General features: G+C 46.3%; 1 protein-coding gene across 1 annotated transcript; it reads left to right on the top strand.

Moving 5' to 3' along the window:
• Positions 1-4,651: 4,651 nt before the first annotated feature.
• On the top strand, positions 4,652-5,746 carry LOC120664114 (LOB domain-containing protein 1-like). The gene is made up of 2 exons (XM_039943124.1): positions 4,652-4,929; positions 5,058-5,746. Exons 1-2 carry the CDS (start codon positions 4,684-4,686, stop codon positions 5,442-5,444), a joined length of 633 nt encoding a protein of 210 aa, XP_039799058.1. The 5' UTR covers positions 4,652-4,683; the 3' UTR covers positions 5,445-5,746.
• Positions 5,747-14,033: the final 8,287 nt, after the last annotated feature.

Here is a 14,033-nt window from a genome sequence, read left to right as displayed (position 1 = left end):
AAATGCGGGGGAGGAGTAGGTCGTTGTGGCTGTAATGATGTCCTTGAGCAAGGCATCATTATCTTAGTAAGTTTTTATCGTAATCGAGCTCTGTGAGAGCATGTAAATGCAATAAATTTTAAATTTCTATTTAATATGACTTTCGTGAGCCCAAGACTTGTAAGTGAAGCTTGAAACTCACCTATATCGAACTTGTAATATGAAGTGTGTAAAACTACTCTTTGTGGATCATCGGCAATGTACGTGCTTGTATAACGGTACGTATGCTTAATCCTGGGCATGTGGCAAATATGTACCGGGACTACCGGATTTGTGGTCGTTTTAGGTGAATTGTATTGATTAAATGCCTCTAAGATGTGGATTAACACGTGGCGTATCGAGAGACGGACACGTGTTAACTCTCATCTTACTAGATTAATCAATAATTTTTATTTAAACCGAGTGTAAATTGGGCGGTTATCACATAAGCCTTGCAGGTTGGGCTCGACTGGGCGCCACAATGTGCGCTCCAGCCATCTTCAATTCCATTGCTTCTGAATTTAGCAGGTATATCTCTCTGAATCTTTTTCAGTACATCGCAGATGTTCAGTCACAGCGCCTCATCACAGGCAATTTACTTGGTAGCAGCCTAGCAGGAGGCTAGCTAGGACGAGCCATCCGGTCAGTGTGGAAGTGACACCGAATAAATTGTGTTTGGTCGTCGAAATAAGCTTGCCATGTCGGCACGATTGCAATTACCCCCCTTTTGGTTTTGACTGACAAAGTGGTAAAAAAAAGGCTGCGGCATCACAAGTGCTTTGTTTGGTTAATTCAGGTCTGAGTTGATCGTATGCTCTTCTTTCTGAATTTTTCAGGCGGCAATCAATCAATGATTGATCCGAGTCTAAAAGCGCATTATATATTATTGAATTAGCAGCTGGTGCCGGCCGTAAAGTCCACACGGAATGCGAATACAATTATGCTGGCTTTAGAAATGCGAATGAAGTCGCCGGGATTTCTTTCTTTGTATATCGGACAAATACAGGAATTATGTACCGTGGAATGTGGTCCGTATGTAGTGCGTGGGTGCTGTTCTGCTATACTGCCGGCGCAGGCAGCGGAAATCCACGTCCACTACACCTACCGTACCTTAGCTTGCATTTGTATGCATTCTGAAATATCGGCCGCTGATTTTTCTTTTCTATTTCATCACCAGCTTTAAGCCTTCAGCCTTTCTCTGTTTTAACCAGACCACCACACCACACACACTAAGTTCTCTCTCTCTCTCTCTCTCTCTCTCTCTCTCTCTCTCTCTCTCTCTCTCCTAGTTGCTTTTTGTCTTCGCTTTGTTAATTATAGTTTATGATACCTAATTTATTTATTTATTATATTTTTTAACATAAGAAGATCTATATGGATTCTAGAAGATCCGTTGAGCAACAGCCCCCCCGAAATTAAAGGTCATGCATTGTTGGAGAAGCTAGCTGTGACGAACCGAAGTGCGGCGGCGGCACAGGCCCACGGCATGCAAGACGGCATGTGCGCACGTCATCGTGACATCATGCACCATCCGTGCATGGCTCACGTCGTCGCGTCCGAAGTGAACCGAGCTGCCGAAGCGACTACCGGTAGTGATATAGCTCTAGTGTAAGCAAATAGTACAAAAATCTTTTGCGTGATGGGTGAAACAGATTTTTAAGGCGGTAATCCAACCGCCTCGAAGTAAAGATCACCGTCATTGAGAGAACTACGACATCGGTTGTTTTGTCCATCTCCCTAAATCAAATAAGAAAAATGAGGGACCGAAATCGGCGATCAGAGAGGGATGAATGAGAACCGATCAAAATATCTTCAAAATTCAAACCGTCGGCCTATATCCCGAAAATCACCCAACCCTTAAGCGTTCTGGCCAAAGTTTGGAATAGCTATGGAAAAGCTAAACCAACACAAAAGGCCTCGAACGAGCGAGCGAAACCACGAAACAATTCGGAAGCAAATTGGGAAAACAGCAGACTTCTCTGCCTGGACCGGTCTGACCGGTGCACTGGACCGGTCTGACCGGTCGTGTCTGTCCAAAGGCGAGCAGACCGGTCTGACCGGTCTTGCCTACCGGTCTGACCGGTGGCACCCAGAAAACCCCGAAAAGCTTTGATTCAAACGGTGAATCTCGACCAAACGACCACGAAAATCGATGAAACTTGGGGGATTGCTTCGCCCCTACCCCGTGAACATATCCCCAAGAGATCTCGTCCTAAAGATCAAAGAATCTTGAGAATTCGAGGGGAGATCAAGAAGGATTGGGGTTTTCTCAAAAGCTCAATAAATCCAATTCGAACGAGCTAGTGATTCCAGAGGATTTAAAACAGGGCTAGAAGCACGGGAATCACAACAAAGAACTCGTAGCCTCCTCGCAATCAAGTGCGCCAAAAACGAAGTCGAAAATCCATCGCACAAGGCACAAAACGAGGAGATGGGATTGATTCAAAAAGCCCAGAGGGCACGAGGAGGTTAGGGCCTCCTTTCCCAATCAAATCCACACAAGGTCTCACAAATCCATCAACCAAATCTACTCTAAAGAGAAGAACAGAGGGAGAGGAACACAGGGGCGGCGGCTTGGGAGATAGAACAATTCACGGACGAAATACAAAAGCCGCACTTGACCTAACACAAGTGAAGGGGTATTTATACCCGCGGGACCGGTCAGACCGGTGCCAGGGACCGGTCAGACCGGTTGGCCTGCAGCACCCCCTGTACACGATCTCATCCGACGGCCGAGGTTCTTTCTTCGAAATGAAGTCTTCTCCGCGATGCCGCCATCTTGATGAAGATCAGGTCCGCGGTTTTGGAGGGTCCGCGAAACCCGGGTAGGTGGCCGGTTTTGAGAAAACCGCCAAAACTTCACGCGAGGGAAGATTTCCGCCTCCACGCCGTGGCCCTAGACGCCGTTCCCGCCTCGGCCTTCTGACGGCTCTAGACGCCGCCCGACGCCCGTCACCTCCTCGCCCGCAGCGAGGCCCTAGACGCCGTCGACGCCCGTCGCCTCCGTCAGTCCCGAGACCGACGCCCGTGCCTCCACGACTTGTCGTCTTCAACCGCCGTCCGCCTCCTTGGTTTTGTGGCGCAAACCAAGAAACCCGCCTTCCGTCGCCGCTTGCGCCCTTGATCCAGGAGTGGACGCCACAGCTGCCGCCCGGTCCGAGCTCTGGTCCCGGCTGCCCTTCACCGCCTTCCACCGCACGGTCCATCGGCCACAGCACCTCCACGGCAGCTCCCCGTCGACACTTGACGCCCGTGTACCTGCAATCCAAAGATCAAGCGCACGATCACACGACACGGTTGATAATTCACTCATCACAAGCAGGATAGAGTACTCAACATTTCTCAAAAAAGAAAAAGAAAAAGAAAAAAACTCACGGACAAGCCCGTCGAGCCCATCCACGAACTGCCGTCGCTGCATCCACTCATCGGTGCCTCAACCGCGCGCAACCATCAGATCTGGCAATGCACCGCCGCAAGCACCTTCTTCGGCCGCATCTACAGACAGTGGAGTTGGAGCAGGCCACCCCCGCTGTGAGGAGAAGTAGCGAGCGCTGGATCCAGCCTCCCGACCGCGAGAAGGTAGGAGCCCGCAGCCATGGTGGAGGAGAGAAGGAGCGCTCGTCAAATCCAGCCTCCCCGACCACGCCGTCACTAGATCCGGGCTTCCAGGCGTTGCTGGAGCCATATCCGGAGGGGTAGACGAGAAGCGCGGAACCACGCCGTGGGAGGGAGCCTGCCGCCGCGTGCCATGCATCATGGTGAATGGAGCCCACCACCCCGCGCCCTCATGGAGGAGGGAGCCTGCCACCACATGCAGTCACCAGCTGATGGGCTGAGGGAGAGGGAGGAAAGGAATGAGTGTGAGAAACCCTAAAATCTTCTATATGATGTTTGCTCGCAATTGGGCTTTTTGGACTAACGGGTTGGACCTGATTTACCGAGGCGATTGAGTTACAACGCTCGCCTCGGTTAACTATTAACTATGGCGGTTACGTTAGGATGACTGTCTTAGTTAATATATTGGTTAATAAAAATGACTGCCTCGGTTAATGTTTGGTATTAACTGAGGCGGTTGGAATTCTAGATCGCGATTAATAAATTTTGTAGTAGCAGTCGGAAGGATTTTTTTTAAACTTAACAGCAACTTAATTTAGGGCCAAATCCAACTCCATTTGTCCAGTGCTAGCTTCATTCGGGTTTTGTTCTGTTTGACATGGATGAATTGCTATGATGAATTGGAGAAATTTCAGAATTTGGATATCAATTCATGAATCTTTTAAAATTTGACACCCTAACCCATATATCAATGACTCAGATTGTGGACTTGTTGGAGAGAATTGAAGTATATTCCTTACATTCCCAGGTGATTTGTGCCCACAAAAATGTGATTAGGTACTAATTCCAAGTTTCAACGATAGATAGCCTAGAGCCTTAAACTAGGAGAATGCGCACTGGTTGCATTGGACTCTTGAAGACTAGATGCCCGATTGGGCCGAATCCTTGGTGCCTAGCTGGCAGGCCAATGAGTCATCACCCTCCTGCTCAGCTCGATCAGCTCGTAGCTAGCTCAAGCTCGCTCGCTCAGTCCCTCTCTATATATACACAGGTTGCTGCCAAACTTCAGAGGCATCTCCCTCTACCTCTGTCGCTCACACGAATCAAAATATGGACTCCTCCTCCAGCGACACAGCTGCCACCGCCGCGCTGCCGCATGGCGGGGCCTCGACGCCGCCCACGTCGCCGCCGCCGCAGCCGGCGGTGGTGCTGAGCCCCTGCGCCGCGTGCAAGATCCTCCGGCGCCGCTGCGTCGACCGCTGCGTGCTGGCGCCCTACTTCCCGCCCACCGAGCCCCACAAGTTCGCCACCGCGCACCGCGTCTTCGGCGCCAGCAACATCATCAAGCTCCTCCAGGTCAGCCAGTCGATCTCTCGATCACTCTCTCACACCATTGAAATTAACACTTGTGCTGCCTGACTGAGCTAGAGCGAAGCCATTATTATATTATTGACGCCTATCAAATGGCTGTGATGATCGAGCAGGAGCTGCCGGAGGAGCACCGCGCCGACGCGGTGAGCAGCATGGTGTACGAGGCGAGCGCGCGCATCCGCGACCCCGTCTACGGCTGCGCCGGCGCCATCTGCCAGCTGCAGAAGCAGGTCAACGACCTCAAGGCGCAGCTGGCGCGCGCCCACGCCGAGCTCGCCGGCGCCCGCGCGCAGCACGCGCACCTCCTCGCGCTGCTCTGCGTCGAGGTCGCCGCCGCCTCCTCCCCCGCCTACTGCGCCGTCAACTACCCCTCCGCGCAGCTCGCGGCAGCCGCCGCCCCCGCGGCGCAGGCAGACGCGCTGTACGTCGTCGACGGCGGCAGCGGCCTGCAGCTGCAGGCCAGCCCCGTCAGCTGGGCCGACGAGCCGCTCTGGACATGAGAGGTCATCAGCCCGAGAGAGCGAGCGAGCGCAGGGTGTTCGACCGGTGTCCAAGTATAGTTAATCTAGTTGATCCTCCGTATATGAATACGTATACTACAGTTACATATACAGTCAATATGTGTACGGGTGTATGATTTAATCCATGTCATAATTCCAAAGTTAACCAAAGGGTTAACGTGGTTGGGGTTCGAAGAAGCAATTTCACAACCCCCTGAATGAGCTTTCGTTTCATCTGAAACTTTCCTGCACTCCTGTACCGTGTATGACACTACCACTACTCTTAACATTATTTCTGTGCATGGAAAGCTATGCCATGATTCCTACTTGGATGTATATTAACTCTGGATAGAATAATTAAGGCCTCACTAATTAAGATTTGGTTCCCAACTGTGTTGAATTTGTTTATTACCATCTAATAGCTAGCTATAGCAACTATACATGGTTTTTGAAAACAAACAAAGATTCAGACGTCTGCTGAACTTGTAAAAGTTCGATTTGCCAATCACTGGGACAGGTGTTGTTGCTTGTTTAACATTTGTGTTTCTTGGCTACGGAATGATTTCAAATTATTCCAAACATTTGTTATATCCAAACTGAAGGACTACTATACCTAAGAAGAAGACTATTCTATATCTACTCCTATATAGTATGTTCTCTTGTGCAGTACTGAAGGTACACACAATCTCTTAAGAAACCTGCTCATCATTGGCCTGACGTACAAATAAATGATTAATAATCGTCAAAATATGTGAGAGATTGCGGCCACCAGTAGTAGATTAATATGGAATCAAATTGATCCCTAGTTGATTGACTTGCTCAGCTAGCTGCGCTCAACTGTGCTCATCCGAGTGTGCTGAAATGTACAAGCTAGCATGCCACATACTACATGTAGAACAGATCAATCATATTTTCAGTGAAAACGCAAGCTTTTTTCAGACATATACTTGGCCTTGCATTATTGGCTTATTGCTTTGTTTGGTCCGTCCTGGCTGATGAATAATATTATATTGTGTCAAACAACTCTACACATCGGTCTCAAGCAAAAGGAGCAATAGTAATTCAGTTTAAATCATGCATTAATCGGTCAAAACAAAGTGTACGACGTATGCCACTGAATGGGTTAGTACGTAGCTAGGAACGGATTACCACATTAGTAAAAACATGAATGAACTTGCAGCAATGTAGCTTAATACTAGCTACTAGTAGATAGCCGAACACATGCGTTGTACATTGACCTAACTTAGATTTTAGACTATAAACATTAAACAAATGTAAAAAAACTCTTCCAGCACAAGTGGCAAGTTAATCTACATGGACCTATCCTTTGTCCTGCTGAAAATAGGCCTCCTAGCTGCTAATTTGTTACTATAGGTTTCATGCAAGTCCAAGTTACAGTCATTAACCTCTTTCAGTAACGTCTAATCAAATTGTAGGACAATGGATAGACAAGAGAAAGACAAAGTAAATTACAAAAGAAGTTAACCTAACTAACGGCCTTATCTGGACTGGACCACATGCAGCGCAGATGGTTCTTCCAAGTCCAGTGCCAAACTAGAGCACGTACGTGGCACATGATCCAGTGAAGTGAAACTCATCTAAGAGGCGTACCATAACCATATACAAGATGAAGATAAATCCCAGTTGGTCTTCTAGATTGTACCTAAAGTTGGTCCAATTGGAAATGTACTGTACTGTACTGCAGCAAGTTCATCTGTTGATGCTGGAAGAAGTATATATATCAGTGGTCTGTGCATTGGCTGGGATGAGAGAGACTAGCTGGACTATTTGGCCTGGCCATTTGATTTGCGTCCTTATCATGGCTTATTGAATTACTAGGAAATATGCCCGAGCATTGCTACGGGCAAAAGTTGATATATTATACATTAATCCATCACCAAATAAATATATGCACTTAATTAAGAGGTTTGTCATTAGTTAGAATGGCATAGTAAGAAGATATGCAGCATATACTTGATAACCCGCACAAAACACATAGCAACAGAATACATTACCTCAGATTGTTGTAAACATATGTATATTAGAAACTCCAAATAATGTCTATCTTGTGTCACTACCAAGGTTTTAAATAGCTGGCTATAGCTGCCGCTATCTTCCGCTATAGCCTTTTTGGAGAGCTACCGCTAGGAGAAATAGCCCGCTATAGCCGGCTATAGCCCGCTATATCTGGCTATAGCTTCCGCTATCAGTATTTTAGGATCATTGCCGCTAAATGCCATAACCCGCTATTTAAAACATTGGTCACTACGTACATCTCAAGCTTTAAGTTGACGTCATGTAGTTCACCGTGGTGCAACACTGCCCATTCAGGATTGCACCCCATCCATCCGTTTAAGGGATGAATTGGGAAACAGTTGGGAAAATCCTCAAACAACTTTCAGTTTCACTAAAAAAAAACAAAATCGGGTAAGCATGTCAGAAAAATATCGGATTCGTTGGATGTTACAAATAAAGTAATCTGATCAGGAATATGTACATGAACCACAAATAAAATCAGAAACACATTCAACTAAAAAAACATACATGTCAAGTTCCTATTCCTTAAATAATAAGATTTCTTTTCTATTTTATTATTAGATTTCCCCTTTCATTGGACCGGTGGTGGTAGAGCGGCCGGATGAGCGGGTTGTTGTAGTGAAGCTCAGGATAGGTAGTCGAGCGTATCAGGCTCGGTCGATCCCCTCGACGTGCGTGCACGATCTCTGTGGGGGCGATGCGAGCTATGTGCCTATGTTGAATTCGAACACAGCTTGGTCTGTGTTCGTGTGCCGATAGGAAAAGGAGACATTGACGAGATGTCTGTTTTCAATTTTTTTCTACATATAGTAAATATGTCTGTGTATTGCAATAAACAAAGTTGGTATAAGTATCGTATATAAATAGTTTTCTGTGTGTTAATTTGTAGAAATATACGTGATCGAGTTCTGGACGAATGCTAGTTCGACTCGCATACGAGATGGACTAAAGTCCACATGCCAATGCCACAAGCGGACCAAACCAAAGTGGAAACCTTACGTGATTTAGAAAATAGGTATAGATACAGATGACAGCACCTTAACGTAGCAGCAAATTGGTTGCATTCGTGCGATGAAATGTCAAGACAGGTACAACTATATATAGCTGGAGTGACTGTCAACATTCCTATGCTTTCAGGCTTGAGCCTGCTGCCCAGGAGGATCGGAGCTTCTCTCTGCATGCCCAAGCTGACACTTGAAACTTGGCTTGGCTCTATCTGCACCTGCCAAGCTATGTCCATGGTCGACATGCGACTGTCGGCATGGAAGCCGAGAAGCAGATTTACATGGCGCCCATGCGTGCCGCCGTTCGTGTTTTTTCGGCTCACATATCTACAAAAAAAAGTTGGTGGAAATCGGTTTGTCGTCTACCAGGAGACAATGAGACATATAAAGATATCTGAACATTTTAATTTGGCAGCTGATCAGCGTCAACAAGAATAATGCCCAAATGCCGGATCGGCTCTTGTCTGTTCATACTTCACAGGAACTTCGCCGAGGCTCTGACCTGAGAGGTCATGCTCATTGCTCCGACCGAGCAAAGCACTGCTCGTCTGCTCCTCATGTGGAGTCGCTCACGTTTCAGCATATGATTAAACATCAAAAGTTCAAAACGATGTTGACAAGAATGTGATGATCTTTTTTGCTTTGTTTGCATCCAAACTAGCGTTCAAAGTGTTCAGGATTGGCAGGAGCAGAACGTACTAGAAAGGACTGCATCTTTGAAAATCAAGAGATTTCCGGGTCCCAGCAATTATGTATAATTCACAAGGGTATCAGAATAATTCCCTAGTTGATTGACTTGCTTAGAGCAAGTATTATGGTGGGTTAAAAGCAGGCTGAATGCTGAGGTGGAGGAGAGAGAGGGAAAGTGGGATGTTAGCTAACAGCTAGCTTCGACACAAGAACCAAAAAATTATGTGAGATAGACAAGTGGGCCATGTATTTATAGTGAAAAACTAAATCATTATACAAGTGGGGTGAGAGGTGAGCTGCAAAGATCTTTACAGCCAGCAGCAGGCTAAATCATTAGCCTTGCTCTTAGTTGCGGTCACACGGCATGTTGAAATGTGACTAGAATGTGCCCAATAGAGTGCTGCTGACGATGAAATTGAAGTGGACAAGCATTCTAAATGCTTGACTTAGAATCTATTGATCTCTGTCTCCACTGCCCTAAACCAAAGCAGTTGTTTAGACCGTATGTTAGAAGAACAGGGGAAAAGGGGCAATTGGGATAATAGATTAATACTAGGACTGACCTATGTAATTGGGTATCAACAACATGCATGACAGCATGAGCTAACTTAGCACCTAGCAGAGATGCGTTGTACATTGACCTAACCTATAGCCTATAGGTTCATCGTCGCTAGATGAGGTGGCACATATGCAAATTTGTCTAAGCACTGAAGCACAAGTGGCAAGTTCAAAAAAACTACTGAACCTGGTTGTCCTATCCTAATAGAAATGAGTAATTTAAAATCCTACATCAGGTACTTTGGACTAATTTGTAAACGTAGCCATAGCTCCTTTACTGAAAACAGATTGCCCAGCTACTCAGAAGCTGGTTTTCAGTCACTAGTCTCAACCCGTGCTCCTGCACGAGCTAATTAGAATTAATTTAAAAATAAGATCAATAATCCATCTCACGCCCTTTTCATCTATTAAATATTCTAACACATACTCTAAAATATATATTTTCATTATTTAGTTACAATAGATTTCATTTTGTGCACCTCCATATGTATTCAATATATATTTAGTTGAACTATTTGTTTGTGAATTGGTGTTCTTATCTCTTCCATCATACATAAATATATGGTGACATATATCGTGGGTAGTATTTTTATATAAATAATAATATAACTACTATATTAATAATGATAGAAATAGTAATTTTAGAATTTCATATTGGTGCACTTTAATATATTATTGTAATTATATAAATTAGATTCAGATTTATGAGTAATTTAACTTGTAATAATAACGACATAATTGGATAATTTATATGCAAATTTAGAGGGGGGTATTTGTATTACTTTTATAATGGCATAGGTGGGTAATTTACACAAAGATTAGGGGGTTACTTTAGATTTTTTTATAATGGCAGAGGTGGGTAATTTAGATACATGTTTAGGGGGTTACTTTAGTCTATTTCCATAATGACAGAGGTGAGTAATTTATTAGGAAAGATAACAGATCTGATGGTTATTATAATTAAAGTTGTTGGATTGATGGCCGGATGTTTCTGATTTTTGTGAGAATTTATAGAATTTCTCTATTTTTTCAGAGTGTCCATCTAGGATCCTAGGTGGCTTTACGTGAAGGCTCCAAAAAAGCCTCCAATTAGTAATAGTAAGATGGTGTCTAATCATAATAGCTGGTTCATATGTGGTAAGGAAGAAAGCAAAGAACAGACAACCTAACCAAATTGGCGCGGAATACTGTACTACTACTACTACCTTAACCAGCTGGAGAGAACACATGCATGCATGCAAATGCCTCCAAATCCAGTGCCAAACTTCCCGCCAATCCACATGAGGCCGCGCGATCAATCAAATTGGGCTGCAAAAGTACTGCGTGCACGCGCCGCAGCATTCAGTTCAGTTATTTCCCTAAAATTCTAGGTCTGCTCTCAGTCGGGGGACATCCGGACATGAGCATTTCGTCCAGCATCTTCTCCAAGCCTTTGACTCCGAGCTAGAGAACAAAGCAGCGCGGATCATGAGGGTGCCGGGTTTTTCTGCATGGGATCAAAGTGACGCGTTTGAACCGGAGAAAGGAGCCACCTCTCCCTCTGACCGTCGTCATGCCAGAAATGCTATTGCTAGCCTGCTTGGTTGTGACCCTTGTCAAGTGAACACCACATGGGACAGTCCCTGTCTTCGATCCACTCCTCATCTTTACCTGGAATCATACGCAGCTCATCATGTGTTTGAATGGGTTTCGGGGCAGGATTTTCTTCGTGCCAATTTACCAGGGGTGGGGACATGCTAATGATCGGCTTTTTCTGCTGCCTGATCAAATCAGTCAGTCACCGCATTCTCACTGGCATGCATGTTTGGTTGACGTGTGTGCTAACCCTTTCAGAACTTTTTGGATGGGCGTAATGGTAAAGTGAGATGCTTTCTCTAGATCTAGAATCCTCTTTCAGAGTGGTTTAAGTAGTCAAGCTTGACACTGAAGACTTCTTGTTGACAGAACTCCGACTGTGAAATTTGGCTATGGATCCTGTAAAAGACTAGCAGCATTGAAGTTTATATTTCTCTGGTGAGGTTGGCGATTCCTTGATTGATACTTCAGTGATCTTCTTATCTGCACTACTGGATCTCACCGTCGGCGCTAATCTGATACTGGCCGTGGTCGGTCGGATAAAACTCCGGCAGCGGCACTCTTGCCATCGAGCGGGCCCAGAATTTTAGCTGATGCAAAGCATACTCGGTTTGGCGGAGCTTGATGCTTGTCGCCTGGGATGTGGCCGGAGACGACCTCCATGCACACGCACCGTCGCGCTGCCCAGGCTGAAGCCGACGCACAGCAGAGCCACGGCCACTGCACACTAGCCCACTGCCATGCCACCACACTGGTTACAGCAGCAGCGGCGGCCATTGCTCGATCCAAAATACAACCTAATAAGCAAGCCCCTACTTTGGTGATTAATTTGCATCAGATTTGTTTAGCTTCAGTGCATCACCCATCTACCCGGATGCTTTTCCTTTCTGTTTTAATACCAAGGGAGGGCCCAGGCAGCAAAGCATCACCCCACTTTCCCTCCCCCGGAGGCTGGAGCAGGAACTGGCTTGGAACCCACCCAACAGCATTCAGCCTAAGATATCTGGATATGGCAATGGCTTAGCTTTATGGGCCAGAAATTGTTTTGCCCGTGGGTTTGTTTGATTGCACTCAAATGGTTTTGTAGGCTGAAATGAAGGCCCACATAGTCCGTTGACAACTGACAATTAGCAACAGCCATCAAATACGACGCAGAAATCTTGAGGAAATTCTTGGAAAACGTCTCACAAAGCTCAAATAGAACACGAGCCCGGCAGCAGCATGAGCAGTGTAACATTTTGTGAAGCATCATACTGTGAGCTCCAGTATTCGCCATATCAAGGAAACAAAAGGTCTTGTGGGCTCCCTCAAGGAAACAAAAGAAGTTTTGCGGGCTCAAATGAGGACCCACAAAGACCACCTTGACCTAGATTAAGATGGCAACCGCGTAGAAAAATAGAAACTATCTTATATCGTGCACCACTGTCGAGGCTTCTGAAGTTTCATAGAAAACAAACCTTAAATTGACACAAAACACATGCTCATTGCTCATGGTCCTGAACCGACTGAAACGTTGAGATTTAGCGACCCTGTCATACTGAAAGCTCCAGTGTTGCCATACAATCTTGAAATTCAGAGAACATTCCATCATGACCGTAGCACTATCTTCTTGAATGCAGAAGATGACAAATTCTTCTTGGAAAGATGACATAAAAATCTCCCATACAGAACAATACATTCCTAAGTGAATACTCTTGTTTCTTGCAGATCCCATATTTTTTGCACCCAATACATAAAGACCTACCCTAAACACTAAGGCAAGCACAAAATTAAAACACACCAACTTTTTGATAAGTGAACTCCTTCCCTGTTCACCACCCAAATGTAGTTGACCCCCACATTTCAGTAAGATCTAACAAAGGCCAAGCCGTAGCACCACCCAGCTGTTGCCCGGATACGCGGATACGGATACCCGTATGTGATACGGGATACTCCGATACGCTATTTTTCCAAAAACAAAGATACAGGGATACGCCAATATATATAAAAAATAAAAATAAATAAAAAATTCAAGAACTAGAATGTGAGAAAATAGAAGTTCCAGGAACTATAATGCGTCATAAACTCATATATTCATATGTTTTATAATTATTAGAAAAAGAAAGGGGCAAAGGAAAAAAGAACCAACCTTATCTTACCTGTTCGTCTGATCCACGAATGGATGTCGGTCCTCTTCTTCCCCAACCTCCGGCACACTCTCTCTTTCTCTGTGTAGCGGCCAACTCCGGCGGCCGCGGCTCCTCCTCTCCCTCTCCGGAGGCCGCGGCTTATCCTCTCCCTCTCTAGCGACCGCGCGGGCCGTCCAGAGGCGCGGTCCGGCGGCCGTGGCGGCCCGCCAGCGGCGAGCTCCAGCAACACAGCACCACCCTAAATAGTGCTTTAACAGATGTGCGGGCCACAGCCCGCGCAGCCGCTGGAGCAGTAGGAGGCACGGATGGGTGGGCGGAGGTGACGGCAAGGGAGCGACGAGCGATGGGGAAGGAGCAAGAGGAGGCACGGACGGATGCTCGAGCGGCGGTGACAGCAAGTGAGCGATGAGCAGCGAGGAAGGAGCGGGAGGAGGCGTGGGCGGGTGGCCGAGCGGCGGTGACAGCAAGGGAGCCGTGCGAGGCTGCTGCGGGCCTGCGGCTGCGCGAGTGGGGATGAGAGGGTGGCACAGCTGATCGGAGAACCTTTATACGAAGCGATCGAGTGGTGTTGTTAGGATTTGAAGGTATTGGACAGG

This window comes from Panicum virgatum, chromosome 3N (genome assembly GCF_016808335.1).
Source record: "Panicum virgatum strain AP13 chromosome 3N, P.virgatum_v5, whole genome shotgun sequence".
Taxonomy (NCBI): Eukaryota; Viridiplantae; Streptophyta; class Magnoliopsida; order Poales; family Poaceae; genus Panicum; species Panicum virgatum.
This window is presented reverse-complemented; position numbering and strand designations above follow the sequence as displayed.

Excerpts from the sequence above, each read along its gene's own strand:
- LOC120664114 (XM_039943124.1), top strand. The coding sequence starts at position 4,684 with ATGGACTCCTCCTCCAGCGACACAGCTGCCACCGCCGCGCTGCCGCAT. Across the intron at positions 4,930-5,057 it reads ACATCATCAAGCTCCTCCAG|GAGCTGCCGGAGGAGCACCG; the intron begins GTCAGCCAGTCG and ends ATGATCGAGCAG.